Source organism: Embiotoca jacksoni, unplaced genomic scaffold, assembly GCF_022577435.1.
Source record: "Embiotoca jacksoni isolate LCO1_2020_lvr unplaced genomic scaffold, fEmbJac1.0.p SCAF_6, whole genome shotgun sequence".
Lineage (NCBI taxonomy): Eukaryota > Metazoa > Chordata > Actinopteri > Embiotocidae > Embiotoca > Embiotoca jacksoni.
Genome location: NW_027185414.1, coordinates 19,013,884 through 19,029,810, shown reverse-complemented (window position 1 = coordinate 19,029,810; position 15,927 = coordinate 19,013,884). Strand labels below are relative to the sequence as shown.

Genomic DNA, 15,927 nt, shown 5'->3' with positions numbered 1-15,927 from the left:
GACGGTTCGAGGAAGAGGTGTCCGTCCGGCGAGAGAAGCTCGGCTCGGCCCCTTTAAACAGCCCTCCTCCCCCTCCTCCTCCCCCTCCTCCCCCCTCCGTCTCTCCCACCGTGTTTGCTTTCTTCCCCATTTCGCTGCTTTGTTTTCATTGTCGCTCGTTTTTTTTTTTGATCATGGCCGCTCACTCCACCGAGGAACCGTTCCCCTTCCACGGGCTGCTTCCCAAAAAGGAGACCGGCGCCGCCTCTTACCTCACCAGGTTCCCCGAGTACGACGGCCGAGGCGTGCTCGTCGCCATCCTCGACACCGGCGTGGATCCCGGGGCCCCCGGCATGCAGGTAGAGAGCATGGACCGGCTGGCCTCGTGTAAAAATGTTGTCCGGCGCAGTTTGTGGCAGCTAGCAAAAAGCTAAAAGGCCCCGACTCATTCACTAATTTATACACTGTCACTCAGCGGCTACGGCTAGCTAGCCTGCTAGCATCGCTCATTGACGACCATGACAGCTAGTTTTTTTTTTTTTAGTTATTATTGAGTTTTTTTATGACCCATCATATTAACACGGAGGACTTTGATAGCGCGTTTGTTGTTGTTTTTTTCTCGTGCTGAAACTAGCTGACAAATAAATAAACTTGGACGTTAGCTGGTAAGTTGGTGGGGCCATTCGTGCTAAAAAATAAATAAATAAATAAAAAAAAGCATGATAGCGAACAGCTGAATTTGTCCTCCTCGGTTTTCCTTCAGTTGTGTTTTTTTTAGTTTGTCTTGTGAGTTGAAGATGGACGGAGCGAGTAGATTAGTGCCAACGAGCTAAAATAACGTGGACGGTGAGTTATCTGAGGTTAGTACATGTTAACTACCAACTCACACTGGAGCAAACTTAGTAAACGAGGTGGACAGGAATCTTATGACTAGTTTCTGTGTAGCTCGGCCACGTCTTTACAATAAATAAAGGTCACCTATTTATTTTTAATCTGGTCACCTTGCCTAAGTCGTGCTTTAAAGGGCACAGACTGAATGTGACTCCTTCATTGAGTAAACAAACCCGTGTAGAAGTGCTGTTAGTGGGGTTGGAGGCTTATTCGCTCTGCAGGATGGTTTGGACATCAGATTTAAATGAACTAGTAATAAGTTTGATATCCACAGTCTCCTCTGGTCAGTTTATGCATCTTATCTGTACCGTCTGAATTTTCCTAATCGGTTTCTTTCTTGATTATTACCTCCCAAAGGTCACGACCGAGGGGAAGCCGAAGATCGTGGACATCATCGATACGACGGGCAGCGGTGACGTGAACATGACCACGGTGGCCGAACCTAAAGACGGGACAATCGCCAGCCTCTCTGGGAGAACACTTAAGGTTCACACACAACTTTGATACGAAGACTCATTAAAAAAAAAAAAAAAAAAAAAATGACACATAGGGAATATTCCCTTCCAGGTATTGTCCTACATCCAAAGTAATTTCATGGTGATGTGTTATCTGACTCTCGCTGTCTTTTTATGTCTGCCAGATCCCTCCTGCCTGGGTCAATCCATCAGGGAAGTATCACATTGGAGTTAAAAATGGCTACGAATTCTTCCCTAAAGCTCTTAAAGAAAGAATACAGGTAGGAAGACGGGACATTATTACTGTACGAGGCCTGTCATACTTTTGATTTTGCATTACTGTGGTTGTGCCCAAAGCTCAGTGTTGTGCTGACATTTGGGACTGATGACCCAAACACAGGCTTAGACATGACAACAAGGTGCGCGTGGGGAGACATTTAAAGACTTCTGACCTCCACAAAGATTTTTAAAAGGGTTTTACAGCTACTGTTAGGACACACACAACATACTCATAATTAAAAATGTAAGTAATGATTTTCTAAAGACATGAAAAAGACTATGATGCCGGCAGATGGTGTGGTTGTATGTCCTATCCACGTGCAGTGTTACTATTTTATTGCCAGAATCCTGCAGACAAAATGAAGTCCAATCTGTTGCCATCCTCTGTAAATGTATTAAAGATATTTGTGCTGTTATGGCTCTTTTGTCCTGTAGAAAGAGCGAAAGGAGAAGATGTGGGACCCACCACACAGAGCAGCACTGGCTGAGGTATCTCGCAAGACAGAAGAGTTCGACGTCACTCATCCAACCCCCTCACAGGTCAGACCGGTAACGCTCTTGGTGTACTCATCAGTATTTCCACACAGTTGCTGTTCACAGTAATTACATTTCTCCGTACTGTCTCTCCAACCCTGCTTCCTCTGCAGATTGAGAAGTTGCAGAAAGAAGAGCTGCAGAGTCAGTCGGAGCTGCTGGCATCACTAGAGAAGAAGTACAGTGATCCTGGTCCTGTGTATGACTGTGTGCTCTGGCACGACGGCGTCACATGGAAGTGAGCCATACTCTCGTCATAGCCTCTTTATGCATGTTGTTGTTGTTGTTGTTGTTGTTTTTTACCTCTCCTCTTCCCTATTTTCTACAGCTTACTAATGGTGTAAGTATTATTCATAATGTCTGTTACCGTTTGTTCCCTGTAGGGCTGTAGTCGACACTTCTGAGTGTGGAGATCTGTCCCAGTGCACTGTGCTGAGCTCATACAGAGAGACGCAGGAGTACGCCACATTAGGAAACGCCGAGATGCTCAACTACTCCATTAATATTTATGATGAGGGAAACACACTCTGCATCGTCACCAGCGGAGGTGAGCATGAAATTCATCTTCATCATTTAACAGGGAGTTATTGCAGATTTGGAAGTCAACCCTGAGAACACCAAGCACTTTCTCAGCTTTTTCTTTTCTCTTATTTATTTTTGTTTTTTGTTGCTAATGTCACATTTTTACTCACTTGGGCTCATTTTTCACCACATCACCAAGTCCTGCCACTCTATGGAAATTGTGGCTTAAAGTAGGGACAACTGAAATGTTTTATTGTGTATTATAACAGTTATAATGTTATAAATCATTTAAAAAAAAAAAAAAATAACTTAAGACAATTTATTTTACGAATATTGGAAATAGACATTTTTCAAAGTGCTCAAAAGTGTTACCAATATTGGAAAAACGGGCGAGGAGCTTGTACATGTTTACATATTGAACTATCTACATTTTTACAGCCTCCACAAACGTCTCTCCGAGCTCTCTGTTTTTATCTTTGTTCACGTCTGCAGCTCAGTAAAAAAAAACAAAAAAAACCGCATAATTTTTGTCACGTCAGAGTTAGCCTCAGCTGTGGCGTTCACGGCTTCCTCGTTCTACTGAGGTACCTGGATTCTGCAAATGGGTTATTTTTGGGGACATTTTAAATGAGACATGTAGAAAAAAGTATTTTGAAGGAAATATCAGCATTTTTATGCTTAGATTTGTTTGTTTTTCCTGACGCAGGCGCATGATTTTAAGGAATGTTGGACATTTAAAACCCAACGAGAATTGAATTTTTTTTTTTTCAGTTTTTGGCTACGATAAATATTGTAATTTCAGCAACTTTTATAAAGAAAATATGTCTTTCAAACCTGCCGGCAGGTTGTGTGGTTCAGACGGTTAAGGCTGCATAATAAGTAGAAGTCCTCAGTGTTCTCCTGTCTATCTGGCTTTTGTGCTTTCTCAGGAGCTCATGGGACACATGTGGCAAGCATTGCAGCAGGTCACTTCCCAGAGGAACCGGAGCGTAACGGTGTGGCCCCCGGTGCCCAAATTCTGGCTCTGAAGATTGGAGACACCCGCCTCAGCACCATGGAAACCGGCACAGGACTCATCCGCGCGGTATACTCCTCAAAGTCTCTGTCAAATATAGATAAAATAACAGTTTACCTCTTGTTCTAAATCTTTCTACAGCAGTTTATTCTTCATATTTCTCTGTCACTTTAAGATGATTGAAGTCATCAACTACAAGTGTGACCTGGTTAACTACAGCTATGGGGAAGCCACCCACTGGCCCAATTCAGGGTTAGTGTTGCGAGAGTGTGTGTAATGATGGTGGTTCTGTCACTTCTTGTTGCACGCTGTCACTGATTGCTGATTTTTGAATTTGTCTTTCAGGAGGATTTGTGAGGTGGTCACAGAAGCTGTGCAGAAGCACAATGTGATTTTTGTGTCAAGTGCGGGAAACAACGGCCCCTGCCTCTCCACGGTCGGCTGCCCAGGAGGAACCACCAGCAGTGTCATAGGTACACGCTCCGATTAAACACGTCCTGTCGAATCATCGTTGGTTGACCTGGGGAGAAAATCAGAAATACATGTTGTTGTTGTTGTTTTTAACTTCCAGTCAAGTGATCAAACTGCATTTAACCTGATGTGTAAACGCGCTTAAAACAAGCTAAGATTTTCTTGAAAAATAATGTATTTTTTAATTTATTACTAGGATCACTCGGGGGTCAGACGGCTATGTAGTTTATAATATTCACAGCGGAAAAGATGGAAAAACATTAGATTTCAGATTATTGGCCATTCCGATGTAAAATATTATGATTAGCAGTTTGTTTTATGATGGAAAATCCCATGACACTGAATTAATAAAAGGTATAGATTGTGTAGCCCTAATTCATTTCCTTACATGTTACCTTAATTCGTGCCCTCTTCACCCTGTAGGAGTTGGAGCCTACGTGACTCCAGACATGATGGTGGCGGAGTATTCCCTGAGGGAGAAGCTCCCTCCGAACCAGTACACCTGGTCTTCCAGGGGCCCCAGCACTGACGGGGCCCTGGGGGTCAGCATCAGCGCCCCTGGCGGTGCCATCGCATCTGTACCCAACTGGACTCTCCGTGGTACCCAGCTGATGAATGGCACATCCATGTCATCCCCTAACGCCTGCGGCGGCATCGCATTAATCCTCTCGGGTATGTCCAGGGTCGTAGACTGATACTCTGTGTGAGAACTTACCGCATGTATATGGAAGTGTGTGTGTGAACTGGTGTGATTTAAAAAAAAAAAAAAAAAAATGATTTGTGTTATGAAGGGCTGAAGCAGAACGAGATCCGTCCCTCCGCTCCTGCTGTGAGGAGAGCTTTGGAAAACACAGCTCTGAAGGTGGATGACATTGAGGTGTTTGCACAGGGCCATGGAATAATCCAGGTAACGTGACATTTGCTGCTATCAGGGCTACATTTCCTTCTCCGTCTCTTGTTTTTAGTGTGTCATTTTACTTTCATTGTAAGTATTTTGGTATTTTATTGCATTTTTCGTATGCCATCCAGTGACCTGCTCCCTTTCTTTCTCTCAGGTGGACAAGGCATTAGACTACCTCACTCAGCACGCCTCTTTACCCACAAGCCACCTCGGCTTCTCGATAAGCGTGGGATCACAGAGAGGTATCTACCTCAGGGACCCAGCCCAGATTCTTTCACCTTCAGATCACGGAGTAGGAATTGAGCCCATCTTCCCGGAGAACACAGGTACCAGCACAGTCATGTTTGCTTTTACAGCATTTTATTTTTGTACTGCCTTTTTTTTTTCTTCTTTTTTTACACCATCTGTTTTCCATCACAGGAAACCCTGAGCGAATCTCCTTGCAGCTCCACTTGGCGCTCACGTGTGCCGCCCCCTGGGTCCAGTGCCCCTCCCACCTGGAGCTGATGAACCAGTGTCGTCATGTAAATGTCCGCATCGATCCTGTGGGACTGAGAGAAGGAGTGCACTACACAGAGGTGGGGACATGACTGAGGAGGAGGAAGGGATGGACACCTTCTTTATGAGTGTATTATTATTATTATTATTATTATTATTATTATTATTATTATTCACAGTGAATGTGTGTGTTTCAGGTGTGTGGGTACGATACAGCAGCACCGACCTGCGGCCCTCTGTTCAGAGTTCCAATCACGGTTATAATCCCCACCAAGTAAGTTCTCGCATGATATGAGCGTTTTGTTTGTTTTAAGAGGTCTGTGTGTCTGACAGCCCGTCCCCCCCCTCTGACAGAGTGACAGACAGTCGTAATCAGGAGGTGTGTTTCACAGACGTCCACTTCAGACCAGGCCAGATCAGACGCCACTTCATCGCTGTTCCTCAGGGAGCCTCCTGGGCAGGTCAGTGTCTCAGAGATGAGAGCGGTGAACAGTCGGCATTATTCAAAAGTTTCAGTATTTGTTAAAGGCATATAAAGTTTAAATTTGTTCATTCTTTTTACATTTAATGTACCATTAAAGTTAGTTTATAGATTCATTTTTAAAATTAAAAACCAGAAATTGATTTAGCTTATTTTAAAGTGCTTTTTGTGCAGGACTTGATTGATTATTTGTTATTTTGAAGGAGGTAGTTTCTGATGCTGCTTTTCACAGAGAGGTGTTTGTGTCAAACCTTACTGATATAAATTAGGTTGAAAAGAAATAATGAAAACAATGCAGATAAGGAGCATCACAAACCCCATTGTCACTAAAACAAAACAAAAACATTACAATAATCTTTATTATGGTAGGATTTATTGCAGGACTGTTGTATTAAATTGTAAATAGCACCAGACGGTAAATGCTGCGTGCCTCTCGGCAAGTGTACAATCATCCTCCTGCGATGGTTCCTGAGACTCTTGGTCTTAAATTGATAAATTATTAGAAAAGGCAAAACACCTGATATATAATATGGGGAAAAATTATAGTCAGTCAGCATTATCAACCTGTGGTCTTTGGATCTGTGACTCTTTCTCTTTGCTTCTTCCTCCTGCACATTGTGGTTTTACCGTCATCCTCTCTTCTGCTTGTTGTTCTGATTTTCTCCTCTCTGTTCTCGTCTCCCTCCTGCAGAGATCACACTGACCTCTCATTCAGGAGACGTGTCGTCAAAGTTTGTTCTTCACGCGGTGCACCTGGTCAAGCAGAGAGCCTACCGAGCTAATGAATTCTACAAGTTCTCGTCACTGTTGGAAAGAGGCTCACTAACTGAGGCCTTCCCTGTTCTGGTATATAGATTTAATTTGTAACATAGATTTCATTTGACTGGGGCATCTCACTGGAAAAACATAGTTCTCTTCAAGATGCCGTTGAATTCATTGGCTGCATCCGTCTAAAAATGAGAAAAATAATGGACTAATTTCTGCGCGGTTCTTTTTGTTTTCTCTCCAGTCAGGTAGAGTAGTAGAGTTTTGCATTGCGCGCTGGTGGGCTAGCCTCGGTGACGTCACGGTGGACTACAGCATCTCCTTCCATGGACTCCACACTTCTCCTTCACCCCTGCACATAGTAAGAACAAACCTTCCGATCAGCAACGTCTGAAACGTAAGCTGCAGCTCAGACACTTTCGGTTCCCGTCTGGTTTTGACTCTTGATTTGTTTCGTCCCAGCACGCCTCAGAGGGAGTGACCAGCTTCGATGTGTCGTCGACTCTCCGATATGAGGAGGTGTCTCCCACTATCACCCTCAAGTCATGGGTTCAGCCCCTTAGGTGAGTACACACACACACACACACACACACACACACACACACTGTTCTTTGTTAAAATCGCAGTTCCTTGATTGAGCCCTCTTGTTGTTGTTGTTGTTGTTGTTGTTGTTGTAGGCCCTTAAGTTCAAAGATAAAAGCCTTAGGACTGAGGGACGTCCTGCCGAATAACAGACAGCTCTACGAGATTGTCCTCACCTACAGCTTTCACCAGGTACTGCCAAAACCTTCTGCACAACATATGAGAGGAGATACATCTTTCTTTTCTTATTTTTTGTGTTGCGTGTGTATAATCTTGTTTTGTTCCGTCCTCAGCCTAAGAGTGGAGAGGTGACACCCAGCTGCCCGATGCTGTGTGAGCTGCTCTATGAGTCTGAGTTTGACAGTCAACTCTGGATGCTGTTTGATCAGAACAAGAGACTGCTTGGTTCAGGGGACGCCTATCCACACCAGGTGCACTTAGCCACATTCCCTAGTAACCACAGAGGACTGCACGTGTTTCATTTACAAGATGTTCACTCATATCTGCAGGAGGTACTTACTTTCAGTTGATTTCTGTTTTAATTCTCCAGTATTCTCTGAAGCTGGAAAAGGGGGACTACACTGTCCGTCTGCAGGTCCGCCATGAGCAGTCCAGTGAGCTGGAGCGCCTTAAGGACCTGCCGTTTGTGGTCTCCCACCGTCTGTCCACCACTCTCAGTCTGGACGTCTACGAGACCCACCGTGCTGCCCTCATGGCCAAGAAGAAGGCCAACTCTGTGACTCTGTGCCCCGGTGCCATGCAGCCCTTCTACGTCACAGCCCTGCCGGACGACAAGTGAGTCCCAGAACTTATGCAAACTACAAAAAAAAAGTCTTATTTGACTCGTATGATGATGCCTGATTGCAGAAAAGGAGATATTTGCTGCCAGAACTGTCACCTATTTACATTCAGACTCTCATAATGTACAGGAGACACATTACATTTGCCTTGAGATGACGATTGCGTCCACAGTAAACAGAAGAAAATTGGATCACTGATCAAATGTGAGGCAGCCGGATTGTGAATGACTGACTCGATGTAATCTGCCGAGACTCTTGAACCCCAAATATTTCACTGGCTGCCTTCCTGGATAAGAGAATTTTAGTTTATTTAAATGAAATCTTGAAAAGTTTCTCCATATTAATGAAATCAAATGTGTAATATTTCTGTCTTTATTCTCTCCCTCTCTGCCCTCTTCCCTTTACTTCTCCCCCTTTTCAGGATCCCTAAGGGGACGAGTCCAGGATGTTATCTAACGGGCTCTCTCGTTGTGCCCAAAAGCGAGTACGGCAAGAAAGCTGTGAGTAGCTCAGTTCTTTGTTCATCTCTGTACTTCAGGGCTGGGGTGGTGCTGGTTTTAACTTTTGCCAAATCAGGGACTTGTGCACTTTGCCAGCAGCATACAGAACAAACCGCAGGATAAGGATGAGGCACGTTTACTGTAAATTCGGACATTTAGTCATTAACTATGTGATGCGGGAGGTTTTCATGGTCCTGAAGATTAAACCAGACCAGCACTCGGCTGCTCTCGATTTTTTTCTTCTTAAATATCTCTGAAATGTTACTTTTTTCACCTTCACACCCGAACTGATCAGTCTAGTTGCTTCTTCCTGTAAATTGTTTTCTCTCCTTTTTGTTCATGCATACATATTTTTTTTTTTTTTTCTTTCTCACTCATTTGCCTCCATGCTTCTGTTTCTGTCCAGGCTGATGTTTCAAAAGTCAGATCTAGTTGGTTATTGGGTCATTAGATCACTGACTTATATTTGAGAATATTTTTTTGGTTGCTTACATGGTCACGTTTCTCTGGACCATGTTTTCACCATTTCCCACTATTTGGAAACATTTTAGTTGGAAAAGATGAAACAAAAAAGGAAATATTACTTCAGTTTTCATACTGTTTGTTTCTGTTTTGACTAGTAACCAAGAACACCAAGTATTTGTTGCTTTATTGGACCAAAGGGATGTGTTTTTGCCCAAAAATTGAACAAGTGAAATATTTGTAAAAGTCAGCAACAAAAATGACACCTTTGCTTCTTTATTAGCTATTCTTGTATATTCTGACATACTTAGGCTACAAGTTCTCATCATAAAAATCTAAAGAGCTGAATCTTCATTCACTTCTGAGTATTTTGTAGCATTTTATTCACAGCTTTAATTAAGTGACTCCAGTAAAGAGGACTTTCACTTTCATGAAAATCGTTTGATCGCTATAAACACATGAGAATTTTACTTGAGCCTCAAGTCAAATGTTCACTCTGAATCCACTGACTAATTGAAGTTTTCCTTAATGAAAGTTTGTAGGAAAAACAAGTAGATCAGATTTATTAGAAGTGAGCAGAAGATAGAAATCTGATCTTTTCATCAACAGGGATTCCACCACTGTTTCACACTGTAGCATGTGTTTAATAAAGCAACAGGCAGGTGGACGGACTCTCTGAGTCTCTGATTGAAGATAACGGATGAAATGCAGAAAGAGAGAATCCTTTTATTGGTGTGTTTGTGTTGTCTCTTCCTTACTGTGTGTTATTCTGACCACCAGGGGCAGGCCTCTGCAAAACGACAAGGAAAGTTTAAAAAGGTACTGGATGAGCTAGAAACACTACAACAGAGCAGCCACTGTTCTCCTACCATCTGGACATGGCTTATTCTTTACCCTGAGATGGGATTTGTTACATCTGCAATAATCATGTCAACGCATGTCAATATATCTGTGCTGAAATATGCAACAATCTAGTCATCATGGTTATTTTGATATGGAGTGATTTACGTTTTCTGGTGGTCAGTGCAAATACTGGTGTATCTATAAATATCCACATCACTTGATAATTAGTACCATTTCAACTTTAATAACTGGGTATTAAAAAGTATTTTTATTAACTTGGCTAAAGAGATATGACCAGAAGGAGTTTGGTGTATGAGGGAGAAGGGTGAGGAGTTTGGTTGCAGAGTAGTAACAGAGGTCATGGAATTTGTTGACTGTGTCTGTTTCTAGATTTTGACTCATACGTTTCTTTGTGTGTGTTCATTCAGGATGTCGTTCCAGTCATCTACCACTTAATTCCTGCTCCCAACAAAACAAAGAATGGAGGGAAGGAGAAGGACAAGGAAGGAGACAAAGAGAAAGAAGTGAAGGACGAGTTTGCTGAAGCCATGAGAGATTTAAAGATCCAGTGGATGACGAAGTGAGCGCCGTTTCTCATCGGTTTTCTACCTTCTGCCTTATTCTTTCAATTGTCACTCAACCGTCCGTCATCTTTGCTGCTCAGGTTGGACTCCAGCTCCATCTATGATGAACTGACGGAAAACTACTCCGATTACCTTCCGCTGCATGTGCAAAGACTGCACCAGCTGGACTTGGAGAAGGTAAACGGAAACGGAGGGGGAGTTCTGTCGGGATCTAATCCCAAGAACACTGAATTCTTTTGTTCCAGATGTTTGTGTCTAAACTCTGCAGCCATCTTTGCTCACAGCCATTTCTCCTTTTCTCTTGTGTGAAGGAGCGTGTGAAACGTCTGAGGGAGGTGGTGTCAGCGGCAGAAATCGTCATCTCCCACATCGACCAAACAGCCCTGGCTGTTTACCTCACCATGAAGACGGACCCTCGGCCGGATGCTGCTTCCATCAAGACGTATGTCACCCTGAAGAATCGTGTTAACAATAGAAACACAGTTATTTATGAAGGATTCTGTTTCATTTGGATGAAGCATGAGTTTCCACCAGCTGAGGTGAAAAACGCCCCAGATCCTGACACATCTCACCTCGTGATCAATGTGGTTTGTATTTCACAGCCTATAAAACGTCCGCAGTCGTCAAAGCAGCAGTGTGTAACTTTTGAACGAAGAAATAACAAAGGAAACCTTGAATTAATAAGCAGTAAGCTGAGCTCACGGCCCTGACTGCGACTTGTCTTGACATCCGTGTTGCAGGGACATGGAGAAGCAGAAGTCGTCCCTGCTGGACGCTCTCTGCAGGAAAGGCTGTGCTCTGGCCGACCAGCTCCTGCTGCCGCCTGCGTCGCAGGACGGCGCTGCCGCTGCCGATGTCGCTGTCGCTGTCGCCTCAGTACAAGTGGAAGCAACGGAGGAGGCTGTGGAGCAGGTGGCCAGCAGTTCAGACGACACCCCGCACAATGTGGCTAAAGCCCTGACGGACGTGTTTTGGGAGGTGCAGAAGTGGGCGGAGCTCACTGACTCCAAGGTGAGTACAATGTTTTCAGAAAATGAAGGGAAGGCCTGAGATGTTAGTGAGCTGTAAGTATTACGATGTGACTCTATATTCCCTATGTGAAATTAAAGGACAACGCTGGCAATATTTCATATTTTTCTTATTGACAACTAATCTTATGAAAACACCAAAAAAGTGTTTTTGGTTTCTCGTGAAAATAATCAGACTTCAGCTACGCAGGCAACACTTGTTATGGGGATAAGTTCCTTGTTGGTTTTGGTCTTTTCATGGTGTTGAACTTTTTCATTTAAAAAAACAAAAAAACAATCATTGTGTGATCAGTTATAAAGGCCACACTTTCTACGTAATACTGTGCTTTCCTCTCATTTCTCTACTGAAAGGTTTTATTTGGTGAATCATCTGTATGTTGCAATTAGGCTTTCTGACAATTCAGTAAACGTTAATCTAATATATTTGGTTTGTCCTCCTTTGTTTCCACTGTTCAGTTGCTGATGTTTTCATATAAACATGCTCTGGTGAACAAGATGTACGGCCGAGCCTTAAAATATGCTTCAAAGATGGTGGAGGAGAAGCCCAGCAAAGAGAACATGAAGAACTGCATCCAGGTACGAGAACAGTGACGGCTGACGTCTGTTCAGCATAACAAGATTATTATTTTTTTTATGGGGATGTCCTGATCAAGTGTTTTTGTCCCGATCTGAGTCCTTTATTGGTGATTATCTGGCGATACAGAGTACACATACTTTTATTTTTTTATCTATAATACAGCAGCACAACGCTCACTTCAAGTTTGTTTTAAATGATTTAAAATTGATACAATAAATTTGCGTTACTGTTGAAAAGGTCTGAAACGCATTAAGAAAAATTGCCTCGATCGACCCGAATAGTGATCTTTGAGATCGGCTCGGTTCATCAGTCTTTTCTAAATATTTTGACTGCTTATGCTCCCAAAAAAAACAATGTCAGCTTTGTTCACCGAGATCCCTTCCTGTTTCTTGTTTTCAGCTCATGCGTCACCTTCGATGGACACACTGCGCCACCTTCAGTGAGAACTGGCTCCCGGTCATGTACCCCGTGGACTTCACACTTTTCTAGGCACAGACACGCGCACACATACATGCATGCACGGGCAGCATGGCCATACACGGTCCATTACGTGGTAACTTTGATATCATGTCCCTCAGGGTCACATGGTCTATGCATCTGACCAACCAGCTGCCTCCTGGGGTGATTTTTGTTTTGTGAATGTGGGTGACCGCCAAAATAAAGGATGACGCCGAGTTAGTGTAAATGGTTTGATGCACTCGGCACCCTGCCAGGCGAGGGCTCTTGTTCATCCTGTGGTTTTAGTCGATCAAACCAGTTATCTTTTACATGTCTTGTCGAGCATCACGCAGTTGTTCATTAGAATACAACAAGCAGAAAAAAAAATAACTCGGCTAAAAGAAATGTTAAAGCTGTAAACTCTCGCCAAGGCTTATCGATACTGTAGCTCCGTTATATTTTACTCAGGTGTTGTCCTTTATTTTGTTGTCACCTGCAGATTTGGAGGCTCTCGCTTCCACCAGATCATAGAAATAACCTCATTCTCTTGTGTAAATACTGTAAAGAAAAAAACCGAGAGGGCCAGTGTGGACTCCAGGGATGCATCCCAAGTCTTTAAAAAAAAAACAACAACAACTGTGATCCCATCTACTTACTTATAAAACAACAATAGAGAACTCCAAGCTGGCCATCAAGGTACTTCAGTGAGAAGACAGGAGGACTCACTGCTGCTGGATGTTCAGACAGTCTGCCTGCTTCCTGAACTAAAAGGAAGTCTTTGACACAAATTAATCTCCTGTTCTTTTCTTCCTTTTTTTTTTTTTTTTTTTTTTTTTTTTCCTTTCGATCGTTCCCGCCATGCCGGGTTCATAAGTGTTTGGTCCTGTCTGTCTCGGAAAACACAAAACATTGTTGAGGTGCCTTTCTACGTGTACCTTACCTTTTTCTGATGGGATGACGAACAGCGCGACGGTTTTGTCCTCAGGAAGCCGCAGAATCAGCGGCGACCGTCGACACTCGCCCGCTTTGCAGTCGTTCCACCCGTTAAACTTTCGGTGTCAAATGTGATTTCGAGTCGGTGTCGGCAGCGTCGATGCGCGCGCGCGCGCTGTATGCAGGGCGTCGGTGACTTGTCGGGTAACAGGAAACCACTTTGTTGGTTTCTGCTGACCTGCGGAGGTGTAGGCCACCGGCTTCACATTTGACAACCATCTACCAGACCTCATAAACATGACGATGCAGCAGTCGGACGTTCACAGCCGACTTCACGGTGAAATGTTCACACAGTATTCGAGATGTTTTTGTGCAGCTTTTAAAATGTTGCACTTGTACACAGTGTCATAAAATAATGTACATACACACATAACATACAAAATATTAAGATGCAATAGGTATATAATACAAATATTATTCGAATTGACGTATTTTGCATATATGCATGTCTTCTAGGATGTAAGGAAAAATAGTTTTATGTGGAAGCAGATTTTAGCTTGTTTGAATCTGAAAGGTTTTTAATCTGAGACTAAACAATATCCACTGTTGTTTTTTTCATGAGCGTGCGTTTGTGAATGACTTTATGTACTTGTGAGCATATTCTATGTCCATGAACATTTCTCCCAACCGAACTGAAAAGATTCAGCCATTCAGAGGGGCTTTAAGCATGATTTCATTTTGGTTTTTCTTCTGATATCTTATTTGCTTTAAAGAACCACACCAGTGGTTTTCTCTGATTTACTACAAATTACATAATGTCTGCTTGAAATCACAGCTTTTGCACATTATGATGTTTTGGATTTTTTTTTTTTTTTCATGCAATTTTCCCAGGAAGTTTTGTTTCTTGAGTCGGATAGATTTGTAGTGAACACCAAGTCTTGTTAATTAGGCGCCTTTTACCACAATGAATATGAACTTCTGACTGTTTGGGGATTGAAGTGTGATGTTATTAGTAGCTCGTGGTCTCAAGCCGTGAATAGTAATGTGGAGTGGTTAATAAGGTCTAGTGAGCTCAGTTCTTTCTGCTCACCCTAAGATTTCCTTTATTTTGTAACTTGTTAAACAAAAACATATTTTTCAGACTTGGAGCAACAACTTTTTCCATTATGTATTTGTGGCTATTCCCCAAACAGACTTTGATGTGTAAAATTGATGGTGTTCTGCTTTGAGTGCTTTTTTCATGTCATGTGAAAATTAATGTAAAAACAATAACTGCATAATGGAGGGAAAAAATGCCCCTGAAAATACAAAACTTCACAGCCTGCATTTAATAATGGTCATCGGAAACGTAAAGAGGATGCATGATCAGTAGTTGAGAAGCTAAAACTTGCACAAACCCTGGTACGGTCCTTTAGAATATCACCTGGATTATGTCAAACGTGCAAAAAGTATGATTTCCTGTATCATATGTGGTATCGTCAGTTTAACCAAAGAGCGGTTTTCCATGTTAAGCTGGTTTGATTGTCAACAGAAGCATGAAGGCATAACAAAACTGAATAGAAGAAAAATAGATTCACTCTCTGAGCTGATGAAAACCACTGGTGTAGTTAGGGGGGGGGGGCAATAATTTATGCTTTCGCCTTCCCTTGATGTTGTTTTAAGATCTCAGAAGTGGAAGCTCTGTGCTGAAGAATGTAAAAGCAGCTGCTTCCAAGCCTCTCGTCCTCATGGGTGTCAAATCTTTTCTGGGAGTCAATCAGTGGTTAAAACTCGTGTTGACCCTGGGGTAGGAGCTGTTTGTGTTGGGTTTCTGTTTTTAGCTGTGACTTGTATCACTTTCGGGAGCAGCCTCGACACGGGCCTCTCCGAGTGTGCGCCGGTTGGTTTTTTTGTTTTTGTTTACATCATCCTCTGCTTCTTCACCCTTTCCCCCCCCTCTCTTTCCTGTGTTTGGGTTTTGGTTCAGACAGATGTTGCGTTCAGGGCTCAGTTATCTAGAGTACGCGTTGCCAATGACAAGTCTCTCCAAAAATGGCCTTAAGTTTCACCACAGGACTTTACCGTCCACTTCTGGCACCAAACAGACTTCTCGTATCTGTTGCTCTCGCTCTGCTGGTGTCAGGAAAGACTTCAGAAATGCTTCTTATGGATGTTACGTGTTTATATTTATAGTGATTAAAATCTAGCAAAATGCCAATATTTTAAAGAATGTTACGAGATAAGGTTGTACGCACTTAGTATTATTTTATACCCATTCTTCCTCGACGACGTGGGAACGACCTGAGCTGTCACACTTTTTTGTGGTCACATGGAATTAAAGTCACAAACCAGAAGAATGACACTGAATAAAAAATGATTTGGAAGAATTGAAGTGTTCACTGGTCGTCAC

General features: G+C 42.8%; 1 protein-coding gene across 2 annotated transcripts; it reads left to right on the top strand.

The window, feature by feature from the left end:
- The first annotated feature begins 93 nt into the window (after positions 1 to 93).
- Positions 94 to 15,904, top strand: tpp2 (tripeptidyl peptidase 2). Of its 2 annotated transcripts, XM_069173398.1 has the most exons (29): positions 94 to 338; positions 1,228 to 1,356; positions 1,511 to 1,606; positions 2,040 to 2,144; positions 2,252 to 2,376; positions 2,522 to 2,685; positions 3,590 to 3,744; positions 3,851 to 3,927; positions 4,021 to 4,148; positions 4,570 to 4,818; positions 4,938 to 5,053; positions 5,202 to 5,373; positions 5,468 to 5,625; positions 5,743 to 5,819; positions 5,900 to 6,006; positions 6,718 to 6,872; positions 7,036 to 7,152; positions 7,254 to 7,354; positions 7,469 to 7,565; positions 7,667 to 7,804; positions 7,924 to 8,168; positions 8,595 to 8,673; positions 9,916 to 9,954; positions 10,407 to 10,558; positions 10,643 to 10,739; positions 10,874 to 11,004; positions 11,303 to 11,573; positions 12,047 to 12,166; positions 12,567 to 15,904. In XM_069173398.1, the coding sequence occupies exons 1-29, from the start codon at positions 174 to 176 to the stop codon at positions 12,654 to 12,656; spliced, it is 3,855 nt and encodes a 1,284-aa protein (XP_069029499.1). In that variant the 5' UTR covers positions 94 to 173; the 3' UTR covers positions 12,657 to 15,904. The 2 variants fall into 2 exon arrangements, with proteins under 2 accessions (XP_069029499.1, XP_069029500.1); XM_069173399.1 differs by lacking the exon at positions 9,916 to 9,954.
- Positions 15,905 to 15,927: the final 23 nt, after the last annotated feature.